Here is a 13,010-nt window from a genome sequence, read left to right as displayed (position 1 = left end):
TGTGTCCCCCAGACTAGCTGGAGGAAGAAATAGGATAGGGAGCAGCCTGTAATACTTCAACCTGAAATAGAAATAAATCACTTGACAGCTGATTAAATTCATGCCATGGCCTGGTTGCTGAGATTGGGAATGAGACAGAGCTGTTCCTGGAATTCTTGCACAATTCCACAGGGTACTCTCTCTAGACAATATCTACTGAGCTCATTTAATCAAAGCTATAGATAGCTTATTTACTGCCAAACTGACAGAGCCTGGCATCAGTTTGGGTTCTAGCTCCAGATAGGACTGGTTGGAGAACTGCAGATAACTAAAGCAAAAGAGTGTAGTTATTGACCCTGCATTTGTTCTAGCTATTACCTGCAAAGACTTATTTTCTTTTGTTGTACTTCCCAGACTGCTTGATCTTGTTGTATGACTACCTTTCTGTAGAGCCAGTCAGAGTCAGGATTGTAAGAGGACTTTTCTGAACACTCTGAATAGCAACAGTTTCTCAAAGTTTCTAGTTGCATCACTGGTAACAGATTTGTGTGACCATCTAATCCCAAAGCCTTGTATGTCTATATGAACCAGATTTGAAACCCACTTTTTAAAAACTGATTGCTAGTCTAAAAATGTGAAAGTTCAGAATTTTCCTCAGAAAAGCTCTGCAGCAAGGAGGTCAAGTGGGGGCAGAAAAAAAGCCTAGAGGGAATTTCAGGAAGTTGGGCCTTTCCCTGCTGCCAGTGACTAACAGGTCTGGTTCTGCCCCCAAGATGCAAAGCAGGCTGAAGTATACATTTGTGGTCTTTTGCATGAAGAAGGAAAAACCTCTACCAGAAAATAGTGGCTAAAAGCATTGGGAGTCTTTAAAGACTCCCTGGGTGTTTAAAAAAAAAAAAAAAAGGTTTTCAAAGGCTGATATAAACAAGCAAGCATCATAATGACCATATTTGATACACAAAATGCTTGTAAGAGACATTTCATTTAATGAGTTACATAAAATGCAGCAGCGGCTCCAGACACCAGCGCTCCAAGTACATGCCTGGGGCGGAAAGCCGCGGGGGGTGCCATGCCGGTCCCTGCAAGGGCAGCAATCAGGCAGCCTGGGGCGGCTTGCCTGTGGGAGGTCACCAGTCCTGCGGATTCAGCAGCGGGTACGCTGAAGCCGCGGGACCAGCTGATCTCCCGCAGGCAACTCACCAAATCCGCGGGACTGGGGACCTCCTGCAGGCACACCGCCAAAGGCGGCCTGCCTGCCATGCTTGGAGCGGCAAAAAAGCTAGAGCCGCCCTGATAAAATGTCACCCAGCAGTCATTGAAGACCGCATTTTAACACAACTAACATTCAACAGACACGGAAAGGTTCAGATACCCATTTTACTGATTAACCCCTGATCACCACCTTAGGAGGTATCAAGTACAGTAATTATGGAGTACTTATGACCGCATGACATCTCAGCAGAGTCAGCAATAAACTGGATAGAAAAGTGTAAGCATATACAACAATGAAAATCTATAACTATCTTTTATTCCAGTTTACTAACACTAATTTGTTTCAACTCCTTCAACAATTTATTCATTTAAAAATTACTGAAACTTAATTAAAATAATTTTGGAAAAGGCCAGGTATTTCATAATAGGAATATTTTTATTGCCTTTTCTTTTTATTGTATGAGGGAACTGGGAAAAATTCACTCAGAATTCCATATTCTGAGATGATTGCTCCTCTGTTTATCAGGTAGGCTGCATGTGGCACATATGCATAAAACACCAGGTCTAAAAACGAATTAGAAACACAGATCTGATATTGAAAAAACCTTTCTATAGTTCAATATCCTTCTATAATAATTAAATCATTGTTTCTGTGATTTCTTTAGATTAAGCATGGAAATCAAGATGACAGGAGTCAGGTTAATAAGATCATGCAAACAGGTAAACATACATACATGACTCCCTAAATCAAAGAGTTTTCCTGAATTTACCAGGACAGTCACCACCGAGAATAGCAGCTCCAGGTGAGTTGGAGAAGAGGAGAGCTCTAAACTTAGCATTAGTACTGAAAAGCTTTGCCTAAGTAAAGGATGTGATTACTAAAGTAACTAAGATCCCTTGTATTTTCCTATGATGATGATAGGAAGCACTGTGAATACTGCAGAACATTTATTACCAGTGTCATCACAACACAGTTGACTAATTAGGCTAGTGAGCGATGTTTTAATCCAGGCCTAAAACATTTACAGGCCTGCATAATCCTATCCACACTGATAATAAAAATCTGCTATACCATGGACACCACTACCCATTGTAGACAACTTTGCACTCACATAGTTCCTGAAGTATCTGTAGATGGGACTGTAGAGTCAGTAGAAATCATGTTTTAAAATCTTCATCATGATCATTCCTGCCATATTCAAGATTTCTTTTAAAAAGTTTAACTTTAAGAAAACATATTTCTGTATTAGAAAATTGAGTTCAAGAATTTAACATCCGTATAGGAGTACTTACTTCTAACTTGCCTCTTGATTTCCTTTGAAGAATCTAACCAGTTCTAAAAAAGAAAGAACATCAGTAGATAAGGAAATAATTCAGATGAATGAATGTGTGTGATATAATTTCATGAATTAAAATAAGTACTTGTACAGTACATTCTTCTGATATTCTACTTTGAAAGTACCCTGTAGAATTTTTGAGTTAACTTGTAACTTTCCATCAAAATTGTGCTTTGATTTTCCTCACCCTCCGCCCACACACACACAGCATATTATGCAACATTTCTTACTTCATTCTCTTAGACAAAACCGTATAATTCTGGAAATTAAATGATATTTTATAGTCTTCTATTTTGAAGGAAATTATACCTCACAAATCACCAAGTAATTTTCTTTTATTTATTCCTTTTATTGACAGAAAGCAGACAGAAAGCAGTAAGTAATTTCTACTTACTCCTGCCTGCAAACGAATACAAAGTTACTGAATGAAAGATACTTCTCTCCCATTTTCTACAAAGTAAAAATAGTCTTTTTCTTCTCTCAGCGTCACCCAAACACTAGCTCTGGCAACACTAGGAAGTGTTGGAAAAGATCTGTTCACAAAGCTTACTTTTTTCCATATTGCCCTCTTTTCAAAGGGTTCACATTGTGAACCAAGTATGGCATTAAAAGCACTGGCCAAAATATTCAAACAAGTATCCATATCTATATTTAGGCACTAAGATGAAAATTGCCTGCTTTTCAGAATTAGGAGCCTAGCTAATAAAGGATGTATCACCTTCAAAACAGAAAGCATCCCAGTACAATCTGTGTAATTTACTACAATTTGAAATTGGTGTACCTATTGGGTTTCTGGGAACTGGGCAGGCGGAAACCTGCCCAATGCTAAAGGATCCCCCCGAGCCTAAGGGGAGGATCTACAGGACCTCAAAAATCCAACTGATTCCGGGGGACAACTAATAAAAGAACAGGGACAGGAGTGCAGTCAGAGGATCATAAGAAGGGAGCCTGACAGGGACACCGAGCAGAGAACCCCGGACAGCGCCCACTGCTCCTCAAAGGCATCAAGGGAGCCAGTGGACGCCGCCCAGAGGAACTCTGCCCGGATACACGAACGGACTAAGAATCGGAAACAAGCCCCACAGTCACAGGAGTCTCCATTAGCCAACCTCCTCTCCCTGGTTGTGTAGATGGCCATTTTAGCCAGGGCAAGGAGGAGGTTGACCAGGAGGTCCCGCGACTTTGTGGGGCCAAGGATAGGGAGTGCATAGAGAAGAAGTCAAGTACCAGAGGGTAGCCGTGTTAGTCTGGATCTGTAAAAGCAGCAAAGAATCCTGTGGCACCTTATAGACTAACAGACGTTCTGGAGCATGAGCTTTCGTGGGTGAATACCCACTTCCTCAGATGCATCTGAGGAAGTGGGTATTCACCCACGAAAGCTCATGCTCCAAAACGTCTGTTAGTCTATAAGGTGCCACAGGATTCTTTGCTGCTTTTAGAGAAGAAGGTGTAACTAGGCATTTAACCCTGTAACTGATCATCCAGAAGTATTTCTAGAGGAGGAGAATTGAAAAAGACAAAATGTAATTATTAGTAACTGAAATTATCCAGATTGCTAATCTTATCCACAGACGTTATGTAAAAGAGGCCTGCACAGCTTAAGGAACTTGTAACATAGAGCCTTTTGTTTATTGACACAAATCAAGTTGAGGTTGTTTGAAACCATTGCATTCAAATATCACGGTAATGAACGTTGTATAAAAACATTCATTTCCAAATTCTACATACATACTCTGTAAATCAGGTTTAATGTATTTTCAGAAGGGGTGAGGAAAGAGAGAGAGTCTGAGATAGGCAAGGGCAAGAGGGGCAATAATTTCACTTCACCATCTACCCCGCAGGTGTCTGCTTTAAAATCTCCCAGGGATTCCAGAGGTGTTGTACTGCCAAGGCCAAGGCTGTTGAGGGAATATCTGTATCAGTGCATTTGTTGCCTGACCTAGCTACATTCTCTCCCTTCCAATGCATCCCACTTTTGGAGCTGTGCTTACATGCTCCCAAGGTCTTTTCTTGCCTTAGGTAAATTTAGCTCAGTAACACCAAATGCACTAAGCTGCAGTTCCTTAGGGCTTCTGTGGAGCAGAGAAATTTGTACCAAAGTAACCACACTGATATTTTCACTCTAGTGGAATCCTTTAACATAGACATGCCTTGCATCAGTGTGACTTACCCTACGAATTTCCTGGAGTGAACCACACTGGTCCAAGCTATTTTTGGTTATACTAGTGTAAATTTCCCTTGCCCAGAAAAGCCCTTAGATTGCTTTAAAAACTTGCTTTAAAACTAATGATAGTACCTGCAGGGAAAACATGATCATAACATAAGATGAAAAAGATTTTCCACTCTAGTTCTACACCTTAACTTATTTGCACACATATAGCTACTGATTTGGGATTTTTAGTTAAGTGTTTCACTTCACCAAGAAAAACAAAACTAAATCCAAGAGCGCCAAGAAAATTCCTCTCGATAAGATCTCATCATTTTGGAGTGAGCAGTGAAGATTTTTCAATAGTGTTCTATAATATTAGCAACTATATTTTAACTTTTATAAGACGACGTGATTATAAATTTCCTTTTCTATAAACTTCTTTAAATTATGAAAATCATTCAGGATTTCTTACAGAAGGAGGACTGATTCAGCCTGCTTCTGCATTGGCTATTACAAATTTGTTCAAGGCTACTACATTCTGTATAGTTGTGGTTATAAATCATCTTGTTTTTTTGTAACAAAAAACCCCAAAAACCTGGACATCCTCTACTCTTCATAAGCCACCCAACTGCCATCTAGTGGAAAAGTCTTTCCAGGTGAAATCCTGGTCCTACTGAAGTTAATGGAAGTTTTGCCATTGATTTCAAAATGAGACCAGGATTTCATTTTCTGTGTGTCTAGCTAGGCTTTCAGTTCTAGCATTAACACAATTCTTCAAATGAGCAAGGAAGAGTTTTATGCTATTTTACATCAACAACAATGATTTAAAGGTTAAGTCAGTAGCTTTCCCTCTAGAGGTTTCCCACATTAAGTTTGCAAATAAAGAAGCTCATATTTGTCATAATTTTCTTTCAAATACAGTGATAATGGTTTAGAACTTAGTCAAAATTATGCAAAAACACAATTTCATATATGTACCACTTTTACATAATATTTTGGCTTTAACGTTACAGAATACTATGATGTGGTAGTATACTTAACAGTCATATCTGCTTATAAAGAGCAACATTCTTTACTTTAAACTAGAAAGTTTTAAAATGAAAAAGGCAGCCTTTTGTTTTGTAAGAGATACTAGTTTCACTTTTTCTGATTATTTCTAAACCTGGAAGTAGTTCATAGTTTTAGCAGCAATTTCCTAACTTTGTTAATTAACTTTATGTTGCATATCTTTGCCACTGATTTCAGGGCACCTCTGCCAGATAAAATCAGTGGTCCTCACTGCATAAGGTGGGTCTAATGTTCTACATAATATGGGACCTTAGCTATAATACACAGGAATAGTTCTCTAAATTCATGTATTTCACAGTTTTTTTCTGTGCCCTTCATTTTGGCTAGAGTATTATAAATCTATCTAAACAGTCTATCCTGATATGGGCCATTTTGCTTTGGCTTATTGTGAAAGGAAAAGACAGTGTTTTAGCACAGAAGATTTAAACGTATGCATGTTAAGTTTGATCCAGTAGGCAAAACAAGATCACTCTGTTACATTTGTAAATGATAGGGTTAGACAAGTAGACAGCGTAATGAATTGTCAGAGAATGTCAAAATATTCTCCACCATTACAAAATACAAAGTGTTTTTGTACAAATCCAGAAAAGCAGCATTTCCAGCTGTGATTCAGATCATCATAGAGCACAAAACAGAGTATTAATGGAGCATTCATGAACTCCCTGTTGATTTCATTACCCTATGTGCCATCTAAACTTTTAGCAAACAACTTTAAATGTTTCTACAAACTCTAAAATTTCAGAGAAAAGTGTATTTTTAACTTTATAACATTTTTTTAAAAAGTTTAATAAATGCTAATGAAGTGTAGTTTTAAGTTACAATACATCTCTCCCAGCTGCACAGAACACTGACATGGAAAAAAAAAATCAATAGGATTCCCTATATTTGCATTCCTGATGTTGCATTAGGGAGCAGCTCTAATTCTCCACTCAGAAGAGTGCCTGGCATTCAGTTTTCCACACCCCACAGCTGCAGTCTAGCACACCAGCTGGCTCCTAAATGAGTGACTGTGATAAGTGCACAAGAATGGGAAAAACACATCATTCAGCATTTAGCACTGACTGAGCTGGAGGTCACAGATTTGTGGCATTTTAATCTAAGGAGGCAACAGCCACAGCAGGAAAAAATGGATCAGAATGAGCTGGCGCCAAAATGAGGAAACAATCTAATCTTCAGAATCTTAGTACAGAAAGGGGGAATAGAAAAGAAGATCAGCCCATAAGAACTGTGAAGCTTCCAACTCTCTGCTTTTATTTTAAATCTGTGGCTCAAAGCAGCTAGAAATAGTGTTTTTTTTTTTCTGGATCAATGAACTCAAGAAGTGAGATGACCATTTTGAAACACAAAGGAAAAAGAGTTGTGCAAAAGAAGAGGTAGGAATGTAATAGGAGATGGAGAATTTCAAGCATATGGTTTGTCCCTAAAACCCAGATACATGCAAAAGACCTGAAGCTTTACACAGCAAAGAGGAACATACTGTTTTTACCATTCTGAAAAATACTACAAATATGAAATATTTCCATATATATGTAATGAGACCATGACTAGAACTTTAAAAATTGTAAAATTCCGAGTGCACCTATTTTATGTAGTCCCACTCTGTATAGGTACACAGTCCCAACCATCTAGTATTTTGTGAACATGCACCATGGATGCAAGTCAAAAAACACACTACATGGAACTGGTAGTGTTGCCCTGATAAAAAATGGAAATAAATGCACCTCAGTCTCAGACACAGGAAGAAAGTATGTACAAGATTCACAGCACATGCCGGGCCATTCATCCTCCTCTAGAAAGGGCATAATTATTCAGAGATACCATTTAAATTTATTTCACTCGACAGGTCAAGATTCAGGATGGACCTGTCATTGTTGGGTCTAAACTTTTGGTGAACTTTGGGGAGCCAAAACACACCCAGACTGGCCGTCTCTGCATAATCCTTTCTGAACCCTTTATCGAACAAAGCACTGACCTGCAAACTACTCATGACACCCCCTTTATTAAGTAGCCATTAGCCTTTATCTCTATGCATTTACTTGTTAAACTTGCTTTTCCTGTAAAATATTGATTGATTATGCATGACCATTATCTTTTGTTAATCACTTTGTTTACTTCTGTGTATAAATATTGATGCTCACCCCTAATAAAGGGGCCACACTTAATCTAAAGCTTTTTAGAGCTAAGGATAGTGTGAGCCCGTTGATCAACGCATTGGTGTCTGGTCTCTGACAGAATTGTGTGCCCCATACCAACTCCGCACGAACTCGGGTGCTGGAGAGGTGAGTGAGGACTTGCTATATTACCTAACAATTTGGGGGCTCGTCCGGGATTCCTTCTGGTGCGGTACCTCTGTCCAGTGGTCAGACCACTCATATATGAATTGGCAAGGCGCCACAGGAGATTTCTCCCAGCCAATTCAATATTGAGGGGTCGTGTATTGGACAGCACGGTAAACGCCAGTTGGAGGGCTCCTGTCAGACACCATGGGTCAAGGGACTAGCGTGCCTCTTGAGAGTCCGTTGGGGATTGTAAATAAGTTATGGAACGAAGGGAAACTCCCAGTACAGACAGGAATGTCTAGGAAGAAGTTGTACACACTATGTGTAAGGAATTGGACTGGGTATACCGCGGTATTGGCCGACCCGGAGATGAGGTGGCCTTCGTATGGCTCTTTCGAACAGGCTGCCTTAAGAGGAGTAAAGAGCCTGATCGAAAAAGACCATCCGGGACAGTTATGTTACTGGTTTTGTTGGGACACAGCAGCAGAGCTGTGGAAATCTTTAAAAATTATGGCAGTCAGGTACTCTCCCGAGAGTGAACCCCCTCCAGGTTATTTCGATGAAGGGTGTAGACCACGGCGTGTTTTGACTCGTCAGCTGGTCCCCTCTGCACCTGCCCCTATTCCTCCGCAGGGGGACTCTCTCCTTGTAGCAGAGGGGAATCTGCAGGATCCCAGATTGGAATTTCTGCAGAAGGATGAGGAGGAAATGGAGGGGCAAACCTCGGGAGGAGTAGTTACTAGACTAATGTCCAAACAGATACAGCAGGGTGCATGCCCCCCCCCCTGAGGATAGCCCAGAGGATGTCCCTGTCAAATCTCTTGCGAGTAATAAAAGTATAGTTAGAGAGATGCCTTTACAGCTGCACCACCAGCTCAGCCCATTCCCCAGGCCTGGATCAACTACGGGAAACAGCAGCAGCCGCAGCAAACTCAGCCTCCTCAATGACGGTACCCCGGGTGCGAAGACAAACAATGTGATGGTCTTATTTCCTTAATGTCTTTAGCCGGCTCCTTTCTCACTTTCTCCCCTCCCAGCAAAGAGCCTCGTTTAACCCTTTCAGTCCAGGGACTGCCTGTCTCTTTCCTCATTGATACTGGGGCTACTTTCTCTCTTTTAAATCATGCCCCCTCTCCCTGGCTATCCTCTGAGGTTAAAACTGCGACTGGGGTGGAGGGCAACCCACAGTCTCTGGAACTCACTTTGCCTTTGAATGTTGTTTATGCTGATAAATGTTTTCCTCACCGTTTTCTTTTTTCCCCAGCTTGTCCGATCCCTTTGATGGGCCGGGATTTACTCTGTAAGCTTGAGGCTACTTTAACCTGCACTCCTGAAGGGGTAGGATTATTGATGACAGTGTTAGGAGATTCGGCCCCTACTCAGGGTAATTGGGAAACACCCCCCTCTCTCTCCCCTGACCTCACTGACTTGCCTTCAACCCTCTGGGGAATTTCTGACACTGATGTTGGCCTGCTCCTTTCGGCAGAGCCCGTAAGGATTCAGGTGAAGCCTTCCTTAACCCCCCCGTCAGTCCCTCAATACCCCCTGTCGCTGGAAGCCCGGGAGGGCATCCGCCCCATTATCGAGGGATTCATTGCACAAAAGCTAGTCCGCCCTCAGCGCACTCCCTGTAACACCCCTATACTGCCTGTCAAAAAGCCTCCTAAAAAGGACGGAGACCCTGTTCGTTGGCGCTTTGTACAGGATCTACGAGTTGTTAATCGGTATGTGGTCCCTCTTCATGCAGTAGTTCCTGACCCAGCTACTATCATCAGCCAAATCCCCTGGGATGCTGAGTGGTTCACTGTTATTGACTTAAAATCAGCTTTTTTCAGCATTCCTGTGCACCCAGACTCTCAGTATCTCTTTGGTTTCACCTGGGAGGGACAAAGTTATGTCTGGCAACGACTTCCTCAAGGCTACAGAGAGAGCCCCACGATTTTCAGCCAGTGCCTCCGCCACGACTTGGAAGGTTTCACCAGTCCGCAGGGATCCACATTGGTCCTATACGTAGATGACATCCTATTAGGTAATCGCGAAGAAGCTGCCCTCCACATCGATGGTAAGGCACTTTTATTATACCTACACACCAGAGGCCACAAGGTAGACCCTAAAAAGATTCAGTGGGTCTCACAAAAGGTCCGATATCTGGGCTTCCTGTTAACCCCAGAGGGAAGACAGATGGACCCAGCCCGCATAAAGACTATTCAAAACTGCCCTCTACCGAACACCAAGAAACAACTTCGAGGTTTCTTAGGATTAATTGGCTTCTGTCGCCCCTGGTTGCCGTCCTGCGGGGAGTTAAGCAAACTGCTCCACCGACTCACTGCTAACCTTGCTCCTGACCCTTTGCAGTGGTCCCCGGACACTATTCAAGCCTTTCAGTTACTCAAGGACAGTGTGGCCTTCTCCATGTCTCTCCGCCCCCCCAATTACAGCAAACCCTTTCACCTTTTTGTCCACGAGAGGGGCGGAATTGCTAGTGGTGTCCTTACCCAGCTGAGCGGGCCCCACCATTTCCCGCTTGCTTTTTACTCTCAGCAAATCGACCCTGTCGCTCAGGGAACCCCATCCTGCACCCGGACTCTGGCAGCAGCTGCCCTGCTGATCACAAAGGCAAAGAGCCTAACCCTGGGTCATTTTACCACGGTTTGGACCTCTCATGCCTTGTCAGCCCTTCTGCGTAGGGGCACAACCCAAGTCTTTTCGGCCCATCGTCAGCAACAGCTAGAGGCCGAACTCTTAGAAGACACTAACCTAATTTTTGAAAGGTGTGGACCCCTTAATCCAGCTACCTTGCTTCCTGACCTGCCAGTCCTCCAGGATCAGCACGACTGTGTGGAAGTAGTTTACAGCATCTTACAGATAAGAGACAACCTGTTTGACGTGCCACTGGACAACCCCGATTGCATCCTCTTCTCGGACGGAAGCTCCTTCTATGTTGATGGCAAGCGTTTCACTGGTTATGCTGTCACCTCTGAATGGGACATTCAAGAGGCCGCCTCACTGCCAGGCAACTGGGGAGCCCAAGCCGCTGAACTCTATGCCCTGGCCCGAGCTTGCCAGTTGGCCGCTGGTAAGACCGTTACCATTTTTACTGATAGCAAATATGCTTTTGGAGTTGTGCATTGTCATATCCACCTCTGGAAGTTTCGAGGTTTCCAGACAGCTGCCGGTAAACCCATTCAGCACCTCCCCCTCATCCACAAGCTTTTGGACGCCCTCCAAAAACCCTCTGTCCTGGCTGTAGTTCACTGCCGGGCCCATACTAAAGATAGTAGCCCCGTTACCCATGGGAATGCCCTGGCTGACGCCTCCGCCAAGAAGGCTGCCACCTTACCTTTAGCCATGCCCACATTGGCTATTGCAACCTCCTCCTTTACTCCACCGCACCCCGTACCAGTACCCGCTGCTGAACTACAATCGTGGGAAAGCCTCGGGGCCACTCTGGTCAAAGGGACCTGGCTTATGCCAGATGGCCGAGCCTGCCTCCCTCGCTCCACATACCCCGTGGCAGTTCGCTGGCACCATGATAAAGGGGGTCACTACGGCACGCACGCCCTCGTGGACACTATCGCTCGCTTTTGGTATGCTCCAGGCATTCAACCCTATTGCCTATCAATAGTGAAAGCATGCAGCACATGTCAGCGTAATGAACCTGCTCCGCCTCTTAACAAAATTAAGGGTGGAAGACCTCCGCCTGCTGCTCCATTTCAACATCTTCAAATTGACTTTGCAGATATGCCAAAGGCTTTTGGGAAAAAGCACCTCCTTGTTTTGGTTTGCCCTCTGACTTCCTGGGTCGAAGCTTTTCCTACTGCTAATTGTACTGCTGCCACAGTGGCGAAAATTCTCCTTAGAGATATTGTACCCCGTTTTGGCATCCCTCTTGTGCTCGACTCAGATCGCGGACCTCACTTTACTGGTCATGTCCTTGGCCGTTTAGAACATTTCACACTCCTTTCATACACCCTACCACCCCCAGTCTAGCGGGAAAGTTGAGCGTATAAATAGGGAACTTATGTTTACATTGGCTAAATACTGTCAGGAAACAGGATTAAAGTGGCCTCAGGTACTTCCCTTGGTCCTGTTTCACCTTCGTACTCGCCCAACCCGCGCATTGGGATTATCCCCCTTTGAACTGCTCTATGAACACCCCCCCTTTTCAAAGGCGGGGCGCTACCACGTGCTGATGTTTCACTATTGGGAGGGGATCATTTAACCGCGTGTCAGTTTGTCTCCCTACAGGCTCGCCTCCGTACCCTTTGGAAAGCCTCGCAGTTTTCCCAGACCGTGCCGCTGGAGGAACAGATCCACCCGTTCCAACCAGGGGACTTCGTCTGGGCCAAAAAGTTCGTTCGTGACGACACCCTCCAGCCAAGGTTTACTGGACCCCACCAGGTTCTTTTAACAACCCAGACTGCAGTGTTCCTGGAAGGACGCAAATCTTGGATCCACCACTGCCACGTCAAGCCAGCCGTAGTGGACCACAGTGACGGACCAGCAGCTCTTGTCACCACTGAGGACACTGCCTTCGACCAGTGGACCAGCTTACCTCTCTCAGACATTAGACTTAAATTGACTCGAAAAAAATGAGAGGACCCTTTATTCTGACAACTGTATGGTTTTTTTTGTGCTTTTTTAGTTTATTTTCTGCTTATGAAGAATGCTGTGTTTTTGTAAATGACACCTACTCTAACACTTTTCAACGTACCAAACACCTAAGGGAAATGGCTAAAACTACTCCTCTGGCCAGCCACCTTATGATTGGTGGGGAGCCTTATGAAATTGGCTGCCCGGATTTGGGTGGGTTAAAAAAAAAAAAAAAAACTCTTGGTGGGTGTTGTTGGGGCCATAGTAGTCCTTATGATACTGTGTTGCTGTATTCAGTGTGTCCCCTCCCTCATAAACTCATGTAAGTCAGTTTATTCTTTTCCCACTTCAGCTAAAAGCCTTACTCTCTTCGAATTGGCCCAGGCTGAAATT

The 13,010-nt window shown here is 43.5% G+C and overlaps 1 protein-coding gene across 13 annotated transcripts in view; it reads right to left on the bottom strand.

The window, feature by feature from the left end:
* The window catches only part of EPB41L2 (erythrocyte membrane protein band 4.1 like 2), a 279,503-nt gene that overhangs the window by 94,546 nt on the left and 171,947 nt on the right, over positions 1-13,010 (bottom strand). For all 13 annotated transcript variants that reach the window (XM_050949494.1, XM_050949498.1, XM_050949495.1 and 10 more), the window contains exon 6: positions 2,485-2,527. In XM_050949494.1, the coding sequence (XP_050805451.1) occupies positions 2,485-2,527 (43 nt within the window). The remainder of the gene's footprint in view (positions 1-2,484; positions 2,528-13,010) is intronic.

The sequence above is a fragment of the Gopherus flavomarginatus genome, chromosome 4, assembly GCF_025201925.1.
Source record: "Gopherus flavomarginatus isolate rGopFla2 chromosome 4, rGopFla2.mat.asm, whole genome shotgun sequence".
Lineage (NCBI taxonomy): Eukaryota > Metazoa > Chordata > Testudines > Testudinidae > Gopherus > Gopherus flavomarginatus.
The sequence above is the reverse complement of the archived record's forward strand: the minus strand, read 5'-3'. Positions and strand labels throughout refer to the sequence as shown.